The 18,273-nt window shown below is 38.2% G+C and overlaps 1 protein-coding gene across 28 annotated transcripts in view; it reads left to right on the top strand.

Annotated features, from left to right (window-relative positions):
• ERC1 (ELKS/RAB6-interacting/CAST family member 1) overlaps positions 1-18,273 on the top strand; it is a 511,501-nt gene that overhangs the window by 137,884 nt on the left and 355,344 nt on the right. For all 28 annotated transcript variants that reach the window (XM_054527822.2, XM_063711693.1, XM_063711688.1 and 25 more), the window contains one exon: positions 7,936-8,103. In XM_054527822.2, the coding sequence (XP_054383797.1) occupies positions 7,936-8,103 (168 nt within the window). The remainder of the gene's footprint in view (positions 1-7,935; positions 8,104-18,273) is intronic.

Below are 18,273 nucleotides of genomic sequence, written 5' to 3' on the forward strand. Positions count from 1 at the left end.
TTCAAATTTCTGACATGTATACTTTTCTAAGGCTTTGACCTCCTTAACTGTGTAGAAGGGTCCCCAGATTCAGTAAGCACCTTCACCATGACTGATGCCCTGTAATGGGTTCAGCTAATAGGAACCAAACCTGATACTGTCAAATAGGGTTAGTAGTGACACTGGCTGGCTTGAGCTGCGCCTGAATGCCAGTGGATAAGGGTCAGTGGGTTCTTTGGCATCTTGAGCAGCCTGGTTGTTGAATTTCCTATTCCACTAAGGTCTTTACTCTGTGGTTGCAGTCCTTTTCTTCTAACTGAATCAATATTCAGTCTGTTCTGACACTTCCCTTTTGGAACTTTTTTTGTTTGCATGGTGGGGTGTTGTGATTTTTACTCTCTTGGCAAATTTCAGGTATGTAATACAGCATTATTAATTGCACGCTGCTGTATATTAGATCCCCAGAACTTCCTCATTTCATAACTGAGGGTTTGTACCCTTTGATCAGCATCTCCCTATTCCTCTCCCTGTTCCTATCCCCAGCCCCTGGTAGCCACCATTCTCTTCTCTGTTTCTTTGAGTTCATCTTTTTTCAGATTCCATATGTAAGTGAGATCATACCGTGATCTGTGTTATTTCTGATCTCAGTTTTCACTGAATGCTTTTTGTCCTTGTATTATGAATTGTGTTTTTCTGCTTCTTTGCTTGTCTGGTGAGTTTGGATTGGATGCCAGGCATTGTGAGTTTACCTTGTTGGATGCTAGGCATTTTGTGTTCCTGTGAATATTACTGAACTTTTGTTTTGTGATGCTGGTAAAATACTTGGAAATAGTTTCATTCTTTTGGGTCTTTCATTTAAGCTTTGTTAGATGGTACCAAAATTGCATTTATTCTAAAGCTAGTCTCCTCGTGCACTCCCCCCTTGATTATAAGCCAGATATTGAAGAGATTTGCAAAAATTTAAAACAATTATATTCTTCTTACTATTTTAGGGGGAAAATGTAGGTTTTGGAAATTAAAATGTTACTTTGATTAACATAATGGGCTTATTGTTATTTAAAAGCTGTTCTAATTTTTTTTTTTTTTTTTTAAAGATACAGTGTCTTGCTTGGTACCAAGGCTGAAGTACAGTGGTGTGATCATAGCTCACTGCAGCCTTGAACTCCTGGGCTCAAGTGATCTTCCTGCTTCAGCCCCCTGAGTAGCTAGAACTATAGATGTGTGCCACCACGCTTGGCTAATTTAAAAAAATTTTTTTTTGTAGAGATAGTGTCTTGCTATGTTGCCCAGGGAGGTCTTGAACTTTTGGCCTTAAGTGATCCTTCTGCCTCAGCCTCCCAAAGTGTTGGGATTACAGGTGTGAGCCACCGCACCTGGCCCTAATTTTGAGTATAGCAAATATTGATAGATATAACTCACATAAATAAAAACTCAATTGGGGTCCTCAGTAATTTTTTTTTTTTTTGAGACATAGTTTTGCTCTTGTTGCCCAGGCTGGAGTGCAATGGTGTGATCTCAGCTCACTACAACCTCGCCTCCCGGGTTCAAGTGATTCTCCTGCCTCAGCCTCCTGAGTAGCTGGGATTACAGGCATGCACTACCATGCCTGACTAATTTTGTATTTTTAGTAGAGACGGGGTTTCTCCCTGTTGGTCAGGCTGGTCTTGAACTCCCAACCTCTGGTGATCTGGCCACCTTGGTCTTCCAAAGTGCTGGGATTACAGGTCTAAGCCACTGTGCCCTGCCGGTCCTCAGTAATTTTTAAGAGTGCTGAGGAGTCCTGAGACCAAAGGGTCTGAGAATGGTAATGTAAGGGAACATTCAGAACATTTGTGTGCCTGAGGCTTCTCTAGAGCAGGGCACTTGCCCAGAGGGGGCTTGGGATTTTGCGTCCTGTTCCAACCTAACCTTTGTGTTGCCCTGACATCTTATTTTCTGTTACTGGAGGCATCTTCCAAACTCAGTTCTGTAGGTCACAGAAACAAGTAAATGAAAAAGCAGGACAGGCGTCACTTCTGTTGTAAGCTTACCACTTTGGGCTTCTAGTCTCTGTTTTCAACATTTTAGTGATTTTGTCTCTTTCTCTATGTGTACACTTTTGAATATGCTTATATGCGTGCTGATCTATGAATTTGAATAGAAGTTTGTTGTGCTTTACCTAGCGTTTCTGGGTGTTTTGTAGTAGTAGATGTGGTGGGTTGAATAGTATCCTCCATAAATCTGTGTCTACCTGGTACTCAGAATGTGACCATATTTGGAAATAGGGTCTTTGAAGCTATAATTAGTTAAGGTTTGAGATAAGATCATGATGGGGTGGGCTCTAAATCCAATGACTGGCGTCCTTATGGAAGAGAGAGGACATATAAAGATACGAAGAAGAGGGTGAAGTGAAGGTGGAAGCAGAGATTGGAGTGATGCATCGTCTACAAGACAAGCAGCCAGGAGCCACCTGGCTACAAGACAGCAAGAGGCAAGGAAGGTTCTTTCTCAGAGCCCTCATAGAGAGCAAGGCCCTGCTGACACCTTTATGTCAGACTTCTAAACTCCAGGACTTTGAGAGAGAAAAAAAAATCTGTTGTTTAAAGCCACCTGGTTTGTCGTCCTTTGTTAGGGCAGTCCTGAGAAAGTAAAACAGTTAGGTTTTTCTGGATTTCTAGTTCATATTCAGGTCATTATCAGACATTTTCAGGTTATTATCAAAGCATTTCAGGTGTTATCAGGGAGGCTGTTAAGATATATGTCATGTCAGAAATAACACACCAAAAATAAGGTTCTTATTCTCTCTCAAAGCTAAAACCCATTTAGTCTTCTTCATCAGAAACCTGGGAACCCATGTTTGACTTATCTCTCTTTTATCCCTTATATACAACCAATAAAAGTCAAGCTCCTAGACATGACACTAATGCTTTCCGTGGCTAAGGCCTTGTCTACTGCTGCACTTCACATAACTTACCACCTATTCTATGCTTTAGCAATTCTCTATTCATAGCTCTCGGAGAAGTTAACATCCTTTCTAATCTTCATTATTTGTGGTATCTCTGCTCAAAGGTTCTTCCATTATCTTCCTCACCAGCCATCTGTTCATCTTTACCTGCTTTGAGGTATCTCCAAGCAAGCTGAGTGCTTCTTTTCTGTACTTTAAGAAAATATTCTCTACACTTCTGTTGCAGCACTTTCTATAATACATTTATGTGATCTATTTTGGCAACATTCTTCTCCATTAGGTTGTAACTTCAGCAGAAGACAGGGAATATCTTAGTTATCTTTGTGTCTCCAGTAACCAGCCCAGTATAATTTTTCCGATATATGAATACCATGACTTTCTCCTGCTTAAAAATCTTCACTGACTTCCATTTTGCAAGTAGGATAAAATTTAAGTATCTTATTTTGTCAGGCAAGGATTTATGATCTGCTGTCTTTTCAGGCTTGTCTCTTGTCCTTCTGTTACTTTACGCTAAGCAATACCAAATGAATTTATAAGTATGTCATGCTGTTTCATGTTTCTAGATTTTTAAATATTCTATTTCCTCTTCCTAGATATCCATGCATTTCTCTCTGCCTTCCCCTTTGTATCTAGTGATGTTCTCTTCATCATTAAAAAACCAATTCAGACATTTATTCTTTTAGAAAACTTTTCTGACTCTTTTGACATACTGTTCGTAGGAGAGATTTCCCTGCCTGCCTGTGTTCACCTGTGTTCCTTTATGCTGGTATTCTTTGGTATGTGATAACAGATTATAATCTTTGATGTCATATCTAGTCTTTGAGTTCCAGTCCTTCTACTCACCAGTTCTTTTTTTTTTTTTTTTTTGTGGTTCTTTAAGAAGATTTTTTTTTTCTTTTATTATTATTATTATTATTATACTTTAGGTTTTATGGTACATGTGCGCAATGTGCAGGTAAGTTACATATGTATACATGTGCCATGCTGGTGCACTGCACCCACCAACTCGTCATCTAGCATTAGGTATATCTCCCAATGCTGTCCCTCAGTCTCGCTCTGTTGACAGGCTGGAGTACAGTGGCACAATCTCGGCTTGCCGCAACCTCCGACTCCCTGGTTCAAGCAATTCTCCTGCCTCAGCCTCCGGAGTAGCTGGGATTACAGGCATGCCACCACGCCCAGCTAATTTTTGTATTTTTAGTAGAGACGGGGTTTCACCATGTTGGCCAGGATGGTCTCCATCTCCTGACCTCGTGATCCGCCCATCCTGGCCTCCCAAAGTGCTGGGATTACAGGTGTGAGCCACCGCGCCCGGCCATAACCCTTCTACTCATCAGTTCTTTAGTGTAATATGAGGTAAATTATTTAACTCCCCTGAGTCACAGTTTTATCATCTTTTGAAACAGGGAGATAATGTTAGCTACTTTACAGTGCTGTATGTTTTAAGTGAGATAGGATTACTGAGGATAAAAGGGTGGGCAAAATATGGGCCAGGCGTGGTGGCTCATGCCTGTAATCCCAGCACTTTGGGAGGCCAAGACAGGCAGATCACCTGAGGTCAGGAGTTGGAGACCAGCCTGACCAACATGGCGAAACCCCGTCTCTACTAAAAATACAAAAAAAATTAGCTGGGCGTGGTGGCCCATTCCTGTAGTCCCAGCTACCAGGGAGGCTGAGGCAGGAGAATCGCTTGAACCCGGGAGGCAGAGGTTGCAGTGAGCCAAGATTGTGCCACTGCACTCCAGCCTGGGTGACAGAGCAAGACTCTGTCTCAAAAAAAAAAAAAAAAAAAAAAAAAAAAATATATATATATATATATATGTAAGTTCTGTATGATAATGTTACTAAGTTCTATAAGTAGAAAAAAAAGTGTTAAATTCTATTACAAAATACCCTGAGAAAGGATGGATGAGGGAGATAGTACTTGTCTGTTGGGGGTTTGGAAAATATTTATTAAAATGGTAGCATAGAAAGAGGGCCTTGAAAAATGTGTTCAGTGGGCAGATTTTTTTTTTTAAGTGGTAGGGGTTAAGGATATTACAAGCATAGGACAAAATGTGAACAATGACAAGAAAGAAAGTATAGTATTTATTCAGAGAATGGCAGTTACTGCTGCAATGCAGAGCCACTGGAAATGAGGCAAGGAGGCATATGGCAAAGGTTAGGCCGTGCTGGTACATTGGGACCGTCTGACCGTGGAGGACCTTGAATTCCCTGCTGGGATCCTGTGGGTTAGGGTGGTGGTAGAGAACTAGTGGCTTAGAGTGTGGGGTCTGGGGGCAAGACCACGTAATCTTAAATCTCTGCTCCACTGCTCATTTGTAGCTGTGAGATCTTGCGCCTGCTGTCTCCTCTAAGGCCCAGTTTCCCACATTCCGTGAGAGAGTGTGAAGTTTTCCACAGGGAGAATGCAAGGGAAGAAAATACAATACCTGAGAACAGAACTGTGAGGATTTTAATGTATACCCAGTAGTCCTCCCTTAACTGCTTTTTTGCTTTCCTTGGTTTCTGTTACCTGTGGTCACCTGTGGTCCGAAAATATTAAATGGAAAATTCCAGAAAGGAACAGCTCCCAGGTTTTAAGTTAAGCTTTTTTTCTAAGTAGTGTGATGAAATCTTGTGCCATTCTGCTGTATTCCACCCTGGAGGTGAATCTTCCTTTTGTCCAGTGTATCCACGTATCCACACTACCTGCCCCTTAGTCACTTAGTAGCTGTCTCGGTTATTAGATCGACTGTTGCAGTATTAGTGCTTGTGTTCACATAACCCTTATTTTATTTAATAATGGCCCCAAAGCATAAGAGTAATGATGCTGGCATATTGTTATAATTGTTCTATTTTGTTACTAATTATTGTTGTTAATCTCTTACTGTGACTAATTTGTAAACTAAATTTTATTATGTAATAGGTATGTATATAGAGGAAAAACATAGTGTGTATAGGGTTTGATACTGTCTGTGGTTTCAGGCATCCACTGGGGGTCTTGGATTATATTCCTTGATGATAAGGGGAGATTACTGAATATGGTGACAAAAATATACATGAACACATGCAGGAAGGCCCAGAAAACTGTTTAATTCAGAAATAAAGTAGTAAAGTAAAACAGGTATTTTTTTTTTTTTTAAGGAGTTGATATGAGACTGAAATCATTGATTAAGCTGGGAGGAAAACAAAACAAAAAACAGAATAGAGATGAATGACAAAAAAAGAAGGATGATAGATCAGAGGTCATGCTATGGACAAAGGGTAGATTTAGTAGGTGTAGGAGAAGGAAAAAAATAGTATTTGTGATTCAGAAAAACAAATTTAGAGTTTGAAAGTTCTTAGGTAGATCTTTCCAGATTATAATTAGGTTAACTGTATATTTATTAAAGCAGAATAGAGGTAAATTACAGATGAAAGACTTTTGAAGGAGCATGGTAGAACTTGTGGTGAATAATGACAAATGGGAGCTCAAATGATTGTTCCCTACTTTCTGGCTTGGTGAGACTGGTCGCATAGAAGTAGTTGGTAGAAATGTAGTTTAGCAGAGTGAAATATGGTTTATCTACATGTTTTTCCTTTCCAGTATGGTCCAACACAATTTGTAAGTACTTACAGTAGTAGCAAGTACTTATTATAGCAGTCTCCAATGAGACTAGTCTTGTTAAGAAATTTTCCATACTACTTAACTGAACAAGAAGTACCACCACACACACAGTATTGGTTCTCAGATACCTTGTAGTTTAGATATTCTACACGTTGGACATCCCTTACCTAAAATGCACAGGACTAGAAGTGTTTCAGAGTTTGAGTTTGGGAATATTTGCATGATACTTATGCTTACTGGTTGAGCATTCCTAATCCGAAAATCTAAAATGTTCCATTGAGCATTTCCTTTAAGTGTCGTGTCAGTGCTCAAAAAGTTCTGGAGTTTGGAGCATTTTGGATTTTCAGATTTTGGGATGGCCAACCTGTGATTAGATCTTCCTGAGTGCTTTGATGTACTCTAAATATGAAACATTATTCATATTTTCTTTGTGGTTTAATCCACATTCAGATAGGAAAAATAAGACAAGTTAAAGATGAGAGACCATAGAACCATACTTGATTTCTTAGATTTGCACTGTTCAGTGTGGTAGCCACCAGCCATTTGTGGCTATTAAGTACTTGCAATGTGGCTAGCCCAAATTGAGATGTGATATAAAGGTGAAATATACATTAGATATCAGAGAGTTAGTATGAAAAAATATAAAATTGCTCATTAATAGTTTTTTATATGGGTTATATGTTTGAAATGACAATAATGAAAAAATGTAAAACAGCTTATTAACAATTTCTGGCTTGAAAATATGACTCATTATTTTCCTGTTGAACAGCACTGAATCTATGTATGGGGTGATAAAAGCTTAATAAAATTTTCTGTGAATGGATTCTAAAATAAATATCATTAGATTTCTTGTTATTTTAAAGTTATATCTAATGAAAGGCATTCAACTTCAGGGATAAAGGTAACTAGTTACCAAACTTTAGCTGGTTAGTCTTGCCGTCTAAAAGTAGACCTTTGCTTTTGCTTTGTATGGATATCTAAGTGCATTATGGGGTTGTTTTTCATAAAAGCCTCATAGCCTATGGCTAGATTGTATTATCTGATATAGCCAGTGTTATGCTTGGTGATGCTTTTTTTCCCTTTTCCTAGTTTTAGATTTTCTAAAGCAATGTAGCTTCACTTGGAAACTTGTTAGAAATACTAATTTTGAACCCTAACCCTGTTGAATCAGAAACTAGGGGCTTGATTTAGCCCTCCAGATGTTTCTGATGCGCGTGAAGTTTGAGAAACATAGTTGTAGAGGTTCCATTGTGTAACGGTGAGCACACTGGACCCTGAATCCAGAGAAACATAGATGTAGCTAATACTACTTTTATAGAATAACAAAACTCAACCTCTTTATAACCTTTATAACATATCTATTTGAAAGGAATTACATTCTTTTCTTTTTAATTCATCACTTGTAAAACTCTTACATTCTTAGGTGGATGCTCTCCGATTGCGTTTGGAAGAGAAGGAAACCATGTTGAATAAAAAGACAAAACAAATTCAGGATATGGCTGAAGAGAAGGGGACACAAGCTGGAGAGATACATGACCTCAAGGACATGTTGGATGTGAAGGAGCGGAAGGTTAATGTTCTTCAGAAGAAGGTAAGGTGCAGGTGTTTTGAGTTCAGTGGCCCATTCCTCATACATCTGCACTCCTACCACTAAGTTATTTCTAAATGCTGTCAGAGTTTCTTGCTCATTCTTCAGTTTATATTTTTGTGATTAGTAATTTGGAACTGTTGTTGTAGTAGGTAGATTGTTAAGACTGCTCTACATATTCAGTTTTTAAAAATTTAAACACTGTTAGTATCTTCCAGTAGTGCTTTTCATGCTGTTTCTCAAAAGTGCCTTGTAAATTGCCAAAGTGTTTGAACTGACATTCTTTTGCCCCTTCTGTCTTTTATTGAAACTGTACTAAATTGGTTTAGTACATGGACTTGGAAAGGTACAACTTCATTTATGTGTTTAATAAGATGACAGTTTTAAGCCAAGACCGGTAGCATCCAGACAAACACATAATTCATATATGAGCAAAAAAAAGTGTGTGCTTGTGTATTTCAATACAAATCTTACTGTTCCTTAGTGCTTGTTCTTTCCCCTTTTTTCAGTTAATATATTTTGGTATTCTTTCCAAGGGTTTCTTCATTGTTGTTACTAATAGCATTGTATGGATATACTATATTTAGCAAAATTTCTACTGATGGACATTTATTTTGCTAAAAATTTCTTCCTTTACATAAAATGATTAATAGTAAAAAATGTTGTACATGTTTAGTTTATACATATGTCAAGTCAAGTATATTTCTAGGATAAAGTCCTTGAAGTTGAACTGCTGAGTGAAAGGATGTGCATTTATAATTTTGATGGATCTTGCCAATTAGCCTTAAAGAGACTGTACCAAGTTTCATTTCTACTATCCGTGATGAAAGTGTTATATTCCCACATACTTGTCTACAGAGTGTGTTAAAAGACTTTTTTACTTTTTGGCAATCTGATAGGTGAGCAAACAATATCAGTGTAGTTGTAGTTCTTTCATTATAAGTAAAGTTGAACATACTTTTATATTTAAAATCCTTTGTATTTTCTGTTATTTGTTTATATGCTTTACCCATTTTTATTTTGAGTTCTTTCCTGCTTTTTTAAAAGTTGATTTGTAGAAATCCCTTCCCAATTTAAAAATTAGTTCTTTTGTCTGATGTGAGTTCTAAACATTTCTTCTTGTTTGGCTTATTTATTGAGATGGAGTCTCACTTTGTCGCCCAGACTGGAGTGCAGTGGCACGATCTCGGCCCAGTGCAACCTCTGCCTCCTGGGTTCAAGTGATTCCCCTGCCTCAGCCTCCCAAGTAGCTGGGACTACAGGTGCCTACCACCACATCTGGTTAATTTTTTGTATTTTTAGTAGAGACGGGGTTTTACCACCATGTTGGCCAGGCTGGTTTTGAAGCCCATGGCCTCACGTGAGCCACCCACCTTGGCCTCCTAAAGTACTGGGATTACAGGCGTGAGCCACTGCACCAGCCCCGCTTTTTTAAAAATAAAAATAAAAAATAAAAAAGATGTTGTCCAGGCTGGTCTCAAACTCCTGGGCCTAAGCCATCTTCCCATCTCAGCCTCCCAAGGCCACTGCTCCTAGCTCTGTTTGGCTTTTGACTCACGTGTGTGTGTGTGTGTGTGTGTGTGTGTGTATGTGTTCAGACTTCTTAAAGTGAATGTTTTAAGGCTTCTGGATTTTGTGACATATTACAAAAGTTATATTTTAGAATATTTCTTATTTTCCAGTGATATTGATCTGTCTGTATCCAGTAACATTGTTTAAATTTTTGTGGTTTTGTGATATATGTTAATAGCTAATTCCTTCTAAGGTACTTCTCTTTTTCAAAAGTGCCCTAGCTTTTTTTTTTCTTGGCTATTTTTTCATTTGAAATTTAGAATCAGCTTTTATCATCTCCTGCCTTTAATTCTTTCCATTGTGTTTTTTATTGGGATTACATAAAATTTGTAGTTAGTAATTTATAGAGAATTGACAAGAATGGGGTATATCTTTCCATGAATTCATTTTTTGTTTCTTGGAAATGTTTTAATGTTTCCTTCATAATAGATTTTATACATTTGTTAAGCTTATTCCTAGGTTTTCTGTTTGTTATAAAGTGTTATATTTTTCATTATGTCTTCTAACTGCTTGTTTTTTTGTACACATGAAGGCTTATAATTTCTCTATATCAGTTTTGTACTTAGTCGTCATACTGAATTCTCTTAAAGGTTTGGATTTTTTTTTTTTTTTTTTTTTTTTTTTTTAGTTTATTCTTTTGGCTTTTCCAAATATGTAGTGTTATCCTTTCTAAATAATGATGATTTTCCTGTGTTCAATTTTAATGTATGTGCCCCATTTCCTTCTCCTTTCTACTTATGTGTACCCCACTGCATGACAGTGGGCATCTTCACATTATACCTGATCTGAATGAGAACGCTTTTAGTTCCCTCCCACTCAAGTACAATGCTTGCTTTTGTGTTAGAATTGATAGATACATTAAGAAAGTATCCGTCTAAATAAAATGAGTTAAAAAGTAAAAATTTTTTTTATTATCTTTTGTTTCAGTAGTTTTTGGAGAACAGGTGGTGTTTGGTGACATGGATAAGTTCTTGAGAGGTGGTTTTTGAGATGTTGGTGCACCCATCACCTGAACAGTGGACACTGTACCCAATGTGTAGTCTTTTATCCCTCACCCACTCCCACTTCCCCTTGACTCCCCAAAGTTCACTGTATCTTTTTTATGCCTTTGCATCCTCATAGCTTAGCTCCCACTTGTGAGTGAGAACATGCAGTGTTTGGTTTTCCATTCCTGAGTTACTTCACTTAGAATAATGGTCTTCAACTCCATCCAGGTTGTTGCAAATGCCATTATTTTGTTCCTTTTTATGGCTGAGTAGAATTTTGTGGTATATATATATACCACATTTTCTTTATCCACTTGTTGATTGATGGGCATTTGGGCTGGTTCCGTATTTTTTGGAATTGCAAATTGTGCTATTATAAACATGCCTGTGCAAGTGTCTTTTTCGTATAATGCCTTCTTTTCCTCTGGGTAGATACCAATAGTGGGATTGTTGGATCAAATGGTAGGTCCACTTTTAGTTAAGGAATCTCTATACTGTTTTCCATGTGGTTTTACTAGTTTACATTCCCACCAGCATGTAAAAATGTTCCCTTTTCACCACATCCATGCCAATATCTATTTTTTATTTTTAAATTATATCGCATTGTGGTTTTGATTTGCATTTCCCTGATAATTAGTGATGCTGAGCTGTTTTTTTTTTTGAGGTGGAATCTTGTTCTGTCACCCAGGCTGGAGTGCAGTGGCGCAGTCTCGGCTCACTGCAACCTCCGTCTCCCGGGTTCAAGCAATTCTTCTACCTCAGCCTCCTGAGTAGCTGGGATTACGGGTGCTCGCCACCATGCTCCACTAATTTTTGCATTTTTAGTCAAGACGGGGTTTCACCATGTTGGCCAGGCTGGTCTTGAACTCCTGATCTCAGGCGATCTGCCCGCCTCAGCCTCCCAAAGTGCTGGGATTACAGGCGTGAGCCACTGCACCCAGCCCTTGTTGAGCTTTAATATGTTTGTTGGCCATTTGTATATCTTCTTTTGAGAACTGTCTGTTCCTTTGAGAATTGTCTATTCATGTCCTTAGCCCACTTTTTGATGGGATTATTTGTTTTTTACTTGATGATTTGAATTCCTTGTAGATTCTGGATATTAGTCCTTTGTCAGATGCAGAGTTTGTGAATATTTTCTCCAATTCTGTAGGTTGTCTGTTTACTCTTCTGATTATTTCTTTTGCTGTGCAGAAACTTTTTAGTTTAATTAAGTCCCATCTATTTATCTTTTTGTTGCATTTGCTTTGGGGTTCTTGTTCATGAAGTCTTTGCCTAAGCCGACATCTAGAAGTTTTTCCAGTGTTATCTTCTAGAATTTTTATGGTTTCAAGTCTTAGATTTAAGTCTTTGATCCATCTTGAGTTGATTTTTGTATAAGGTGAGAGATGAAGATCCAGTTTCATTTTTCACATGTGGCTTGCCAGTTATCCCAGCACCATTTGTTGAATAGGGTGTCCTTTCCCTGCTTTATGTTTTTGTTTACTTTGTCGAAGATCAGTTGGCTGTAAGTATCTGGCTTCATTTCTGGGTTCTCTATTCTGTTCCATTGGTCTGTGTGCCTATTTTTGTACCAATACCGTGACTGGTTTTGGCGACTATAGCCTTGTAGTATAGTTTGAAGTTGGGTAATGTGATGCCTCCACATTTGTTCTTATTGCTTAGTCTTGCCTTGGCCATGCAGGTTCTTTTTTGCTTCCATATGAATTTTAGGATTGTTTTTTCTAGTTCTGTGAAGAATGATGATGGTATTTTGATGGCAATTTCGTTGAGTGTGTAGATTGCTTTTGGCAGTGTGGTCATTTTCACAATATTGATTCTACCCATCCATGAGCATGGGATGTGTTTCCATTTGTTTGTGTCATCTGTGATTTCTTACAGCAGTTTTGTAGTTTTCCTTGTAGAGGTCTTTCATTTCCTTGTTTAGGTATTTTATTGGTTTTTTTGCAGTTATTGTAAAAGGGGTTGAGTTCTTGATTTGATTCTCAGCTTGGTAACTGTTGGTTTATAGTAGTGCTGCTGATTTGTGTACATTAATTTTGCATCCTGAAACTTAACTGAATTCATTTGTCAGATCTAGGAGCTTTTGGATGAGTCTTTAGGGCTTTCTAGGTGTATGACCTTATCATCAGCGAACAATGATAGTTTGACTTCCTCTTTACTGATTTGGATGTCCTTGAGTTCTTTCTCTTGTTTGCTCTGACAAGGACTTCCAGTACTGTTGAATAGAAGTGGTAAAAGTGGGCATCCTTATCTTGTTCCAGTTCTCAGGGGAAATGCTTTCAACTTTCCCCCGTTCAGCGTAATGTTGGCTGTGGCTTTGTCATAGATGGCTTAAGGTATGTCCCTTGTATGCCAATTTTGCTGAGGGTTTTAATCATAAAGGATGCTGGATTTTGTTAACTGCTTTTTTGGGGTCTATTGAGAAGATCGTCTGATTTTTGTTTTATTTTGTTTGTGTTAGTTTTGATCTTTCAATAGTAATATTTTTAAGTAATAGACTTAATAGTTTCAAAACATTTTTCACTTCTCATGCACTTGATCATTGTATATTTTTCTCCCATTGTGCTTCTCTTGCATTTACTTCTTCCTAGGCACAATAGCATGTTGGTAAGAAATATGACCAGACAACTTTTAGTGGATTAGAAGTTATTTGTAATTTTTACTATGATTAATAATGCGTAAGCCTTTTGGGTTCCATTTCCTATTAAACTTTTCTTTAAGTGTAGGATATTATTAGTAAAATATGAATTTTTTAAATTTCACTGGTTATTGCAGTTGTGGAGTTTGTGAGGAGGGGAGTGATTTAATTATTTGGTTTCAGTGCAAGTTTCTGAAGGCATCTGGATGCACAAAGACTTGATTCACCACTGTGCCAGCAGCGTGTTTGTTGCTCTAGGCTGATTATACCAAAAATGTTGGTGACATGATGGATTATCACTTTCATTAGGTCATAAGTGTTAGGGGCATATATTTTACTTTTATAACATTTATTTTTCAGCTCCTATTTTCTTCGCTCTCGTTCTGTAAGGATTACTTCATTTAAAACCAAAGTGTTGAAAGATTGTGTGGGTCTTCAGTCATTAAACTTTGCCTTTCAGATCATAAGAACATGACAGCAAGCTACTAAAAAAGCCTTAGATGATTAATGTTACTGGAAGGAAAGATATACTGGTTAGAATTCAAAGGTTGTTTGGAAGTAATGCATTTCTTATTTTTAACTAGGTAAAAATTTTTAGAAAAGTTTTTGTATTAGTCCATTTTCACACTGCTATAAAGATACTACCTGAGACTAAGTAATTTATGAAGAAAAGAGGTTTAATTGACTCACATTTCCATATCTGAGTCGCTAGGGAAGCTTCGGGAAACTTACAATCATGCCAGAAGGTGAAGGGGGAAGCAAGGCACGTCTTACATGGCAACAGGAGAGAGACAGACACACACACACACACACACACCATGCAAATCTTGTATATATTTTCTTTGTCCTTCCTCTTCATCCTTCACAGGAGGCAGCAGAGCAGAGGACCAGTAATTGTGCTCTCTTAGTACACTACAATGCCCCAATAATTTATCATGTTACAAACTTTTATGTGTCTTAAAACTTACCAGATATTTAGTACAACTATTTTCAAAATTGGTTTATGTTATTAGTGCTTCTTTTTTATTTTATTTAATTAATTAATTTATTTTTTTGAGACTGAGTCTCACTCTGTCACCCAGGCCGGAGTGCAGTGGCGTGATCTTGGCTCCCTGCAACCTCCGCCTCCTGGGTTCAAGTGATTCTCCTGCCTCAGCCTCCTGAGTAGCTGGGATTACAGGCGCCTGCCACCTCACCCAGCTAATTTTTGTATTTTTAGTAAAGACAGGGTTTCGTCATGTTGGTCAGGCTGGTCTCAAACTTCTGACCTCAGATGATCCTCCTGCCTTGGCCTCCCAAAGTGCAGGGATTACAGGCATGAGCCACCGAGTTTGGCCTAGTACTGCTTTGTAGACAATTACCTTTATGCCTGTTATTTTCAGTGCTTAGATCCTTCCCATTCTGTGTACTTTTTTTTGTTGACGTTACTGTATTAATGTGGTCAGAATCAACATTTGTGATGTATTTCCAGCACTATTGTTGGCTGATAAAATAGAGATAGCTTTAAATTTAGTATCCATAAAAAATAAAATGAATACAGTAGGTTTAGAGACAGTTTAAAGTTCTCAAGGGATCTATATATTTTTTAAAAACTATATAAAAATAACTTTAAAATAAGTAATTTTTTTTCTTGATAAAACATGCACTTTTATGTATTTTTAGGCAGGAGTAACAACTTTTTCCACACTTCCATCCAGAGAACAAAGGTCAAAACAGCATTTATTATTCTAGCCATAGTTTTACTGTTTAAACTTTTGAAATTTTGTGTAGGACCATGGAGAGAAGAGTAGTGCTTACAGCTGAAACTTAGTTTCAATACAGTATCATATATACATATATATTGGTTGATTTGTTTGTTTTTGAGACAGGGTCTCACTGTGTTGCCCAGGCTGTAATGCAGTGGTGCAATTATGGCTCACTGCAACCCTTGTGTCTGGGGCTCAAGCAGTCCTCCTACCTCACTTCTTAAGTAGCTGGGACTACAGGCACATGCCACCATGCCCAGCTAATTTTTTGTATTTTTTGTAGAGATGGGGTTTCACCATGTTGGCCAGGCGGGTCTCGAACTCTTGGACTGAAGTGATCTGCCCGCCTTGGCCTCCCAAAGTGCTAGGATTACAGGCATGAGACACCATGCCAGACATCTTTTTTTCATTTTGTATTGTCATTTATTTCTGAAACTCAGCCAATATGATGTATAGAGACAAATACATAGATACTGACAGGCAAAAAGTCATGGAGATAAAGTGTATTACTTGAACAAGACTTCAGATTGAATATTATTATTCTTTAATTTTCATTCATTTGCCTGCTTTGTGAGGTATTAGGAATGACATGGGTGGTGGTGGATACAACATAGAAAAATTTCACCTGCTTAATATTACTTGAACTAATCTCTGGGACCATAGTCCCTTGGCCATCACCAAGACTGAGAAGAATCGAATCAAGATTTTGCATCAGGGGAAGGTTGTTTTGAATATCTTAGGGGAATTTACAGTGCACTCTCCTGCAGCTTACATTGTAAAGCATTTTGGCATGGGATAAAATATTCATAACTCTGTGTGTTATCTCTAAACAGAGTCTTTGAAGCAGTTCCGTCAGACAGCACAGGACATTTTCCTACTGAAGGAACTCAGATGCAGTTTAGGCATACTTATATGTGGAAACTATCCATCTCATAGTTTACTACTGAACCCTGAATTAGCTGGTAGCAACAACCCACTATCCTCTCTCCCCCAGTCAGAGGCTTCTCCTAATAGCCATGGCAGTAAAAATAGAACAGTAGAACTAAAATATTTTCCAGAAGGAGAACGTATTCATAGGGAAAGGATAAATTCAAAGTTATTCACAACTCTTTTATCTTCAAACCATTACTTATAAATTGATCAAATAAAAATAGCTAGTCTAATGTGTTTTGAGCAGTTATTACCATTTTTATTTATTATTTATATTGCTTATTTTTGGATCATATTTCAGGCTTTTTATTTGATGAGTCAACATCTTAAGATTCCTAATGAGAGTGGGATATAAAAAGTAACTGGGTCGTTGTTAACAATGATAAGTCATTTTAACAGTATGTGCACTTGATATGGTCAATGATGCTTCACCTCTGTGGTTCTCTTCCCCGAAATGCAAAACCCCAGTCCAATTATGAACAAAACAGTAGACAAATCCTAGTTAAGAAACATTCCACCAAAGACCTGACTAGTAGTATTCAAAACTGCCAAGCCTCCAAAAACTAGGAAAGTCCAAGAAGCTGTCACAGCCAAGAAGAGGCCAAGGAGACATGCTATCCAAACATAATGACATATCCTAGGCAGTGTCTGGGAACAGAAAAATGACAGCAGACAGAAACTAAGGAAATGTGAATAAAGCACAGACTCTTGTTAAGAATAATGTGTCCGTGTTGATTAATTATGACAAATGTGTCATACTAATGTAAGATGTTAACAGTATGGGAATCTGGCCTCTGGGTTCTCAGGAACTCTCTGTATCACTTTCTCTGTACCATCCTTACCTCTCTGCAAATCCAAAACTATTCTAAACAAAAAGTGCATTTAAAAAATCAATTCAAATTTGGCAGTGTATTAGAGTTAAGAATAATAAAGTAACAGTGATTTTGAGAGAGCTCAAAACTAAAAAAATCGGAATGGCATTCTTTTCAAAGCTTGGTGGACCCAAAACCTATAAATACTCCAGTGGGGGAGATCAGGGATTTTACCTTTGGAACATTAAGGTTGTATGAATTTATTGGGGAAGAAGGAAGGCTACAAAGTAGTCAACCTAATTCTATTTGTCTTCTTTGCCCCTGGCTTCCGGATCTCTCTCCAAGTCACCATAGACCATGTGCACCCCAATATTGAATATCTCATGAACAACCAGGACAGATTTGATCTAAGAAAGACTCAATGCAAGAAATCCCTGTTATATTCCAGTGGAGAGTGTTATGTGGAATGGACCCCTCCATTTGAACTCTTAAATTCTGTTTCAATTCAGGTCATTATTCTCCTCTGCTTTCCTTGGAGGTTTATAGAAATCTTAGGTACACCAGGAAACTTTGAGCCGGGGTTCTTTCTCAGTGCCAGGCACTTTTCTATGTGAATTATATCAACAGGTAACCCTGTGAGCCATGTTTCTACCTAACGCTGTTGACAAGTTTCAATCCTCTTTCATTTCACACAACTGCCCAACTTTTGGTGGCTCAGAAGACAACAGGTAAAGATAACCAAGTAGCCACCAAATAAGACTGGGAGGCTTTCCTCAAAAAAGACAACTTTCTGAAATACTTGGTGAAACTGTTCATTAGACAGAATATACATCACTGGATTGATGATGGAGTTTAAAAATAGCTCAGCAAGGCTGGGCGCAGTGGCCCACGCCTGTAATCCAGCACTTTGGGAGACTGAGGCGGGCAAATCACGTGAGGTCAGGAGTTCGAGACCAGCCTGGCCAACATGGTGAAACCCTGTCTCTACTGAAAATACAAAAATTAGCTGGGAGTAGTGGCAGGTGCCTGTAATCCCAGCTACTCGGGAGGCTAAGGCAGGAGACTCGCTTGAACCTGGGAGGCGGAGGTTGCAGTGAGCTAAGATTGTACCATTGCATTCTAGCCTGGGAGACAAGAGTGAGACTTGGTATTAAAAAAAAAAAAAAAAAAAAAAAGCTCAGCAAGATGAAGATGTTTAATATGGTTGGGTATCTTGGCTGGCAGAGACAGAATAAAGAGAGGCAGCTAGCAGATGATAAAAGCCCCTAAAATGATCCCCAGGGTTTCTATGGCTTTCCTTGTTTGAAAGTGAATTTCCTGTTGTTCTAGGACACTATAAGCATGCTTGATTTTCACATGGTTAACAAGCAGAGGAAAGCCAGTTAAGCGCCTTTGCCTCTCATGGAGGCTGGGGTTGAGGGAGCAGAGTGAGCTGTGATGACCTGGGCAGTGGTGCTGTGATGATGGCTTCTGGATGTTCGTGTTGGGCA

The sequence above is a fragment of the Pongo abelii genome, chromosome 10 (assembly GCF_028885655.2).
Source record: "Pongo abelii isolate AG06213 chromosome 10, NHGRI_mPonAbe1-v2.0_pri, whole genome shotgun sequence".
Taxonomy (NCBI): Eukaryota; Metazoa; Chordata; class Mammalia; order Primates; family Hominidae; genus Pongo; species Pongo abelii.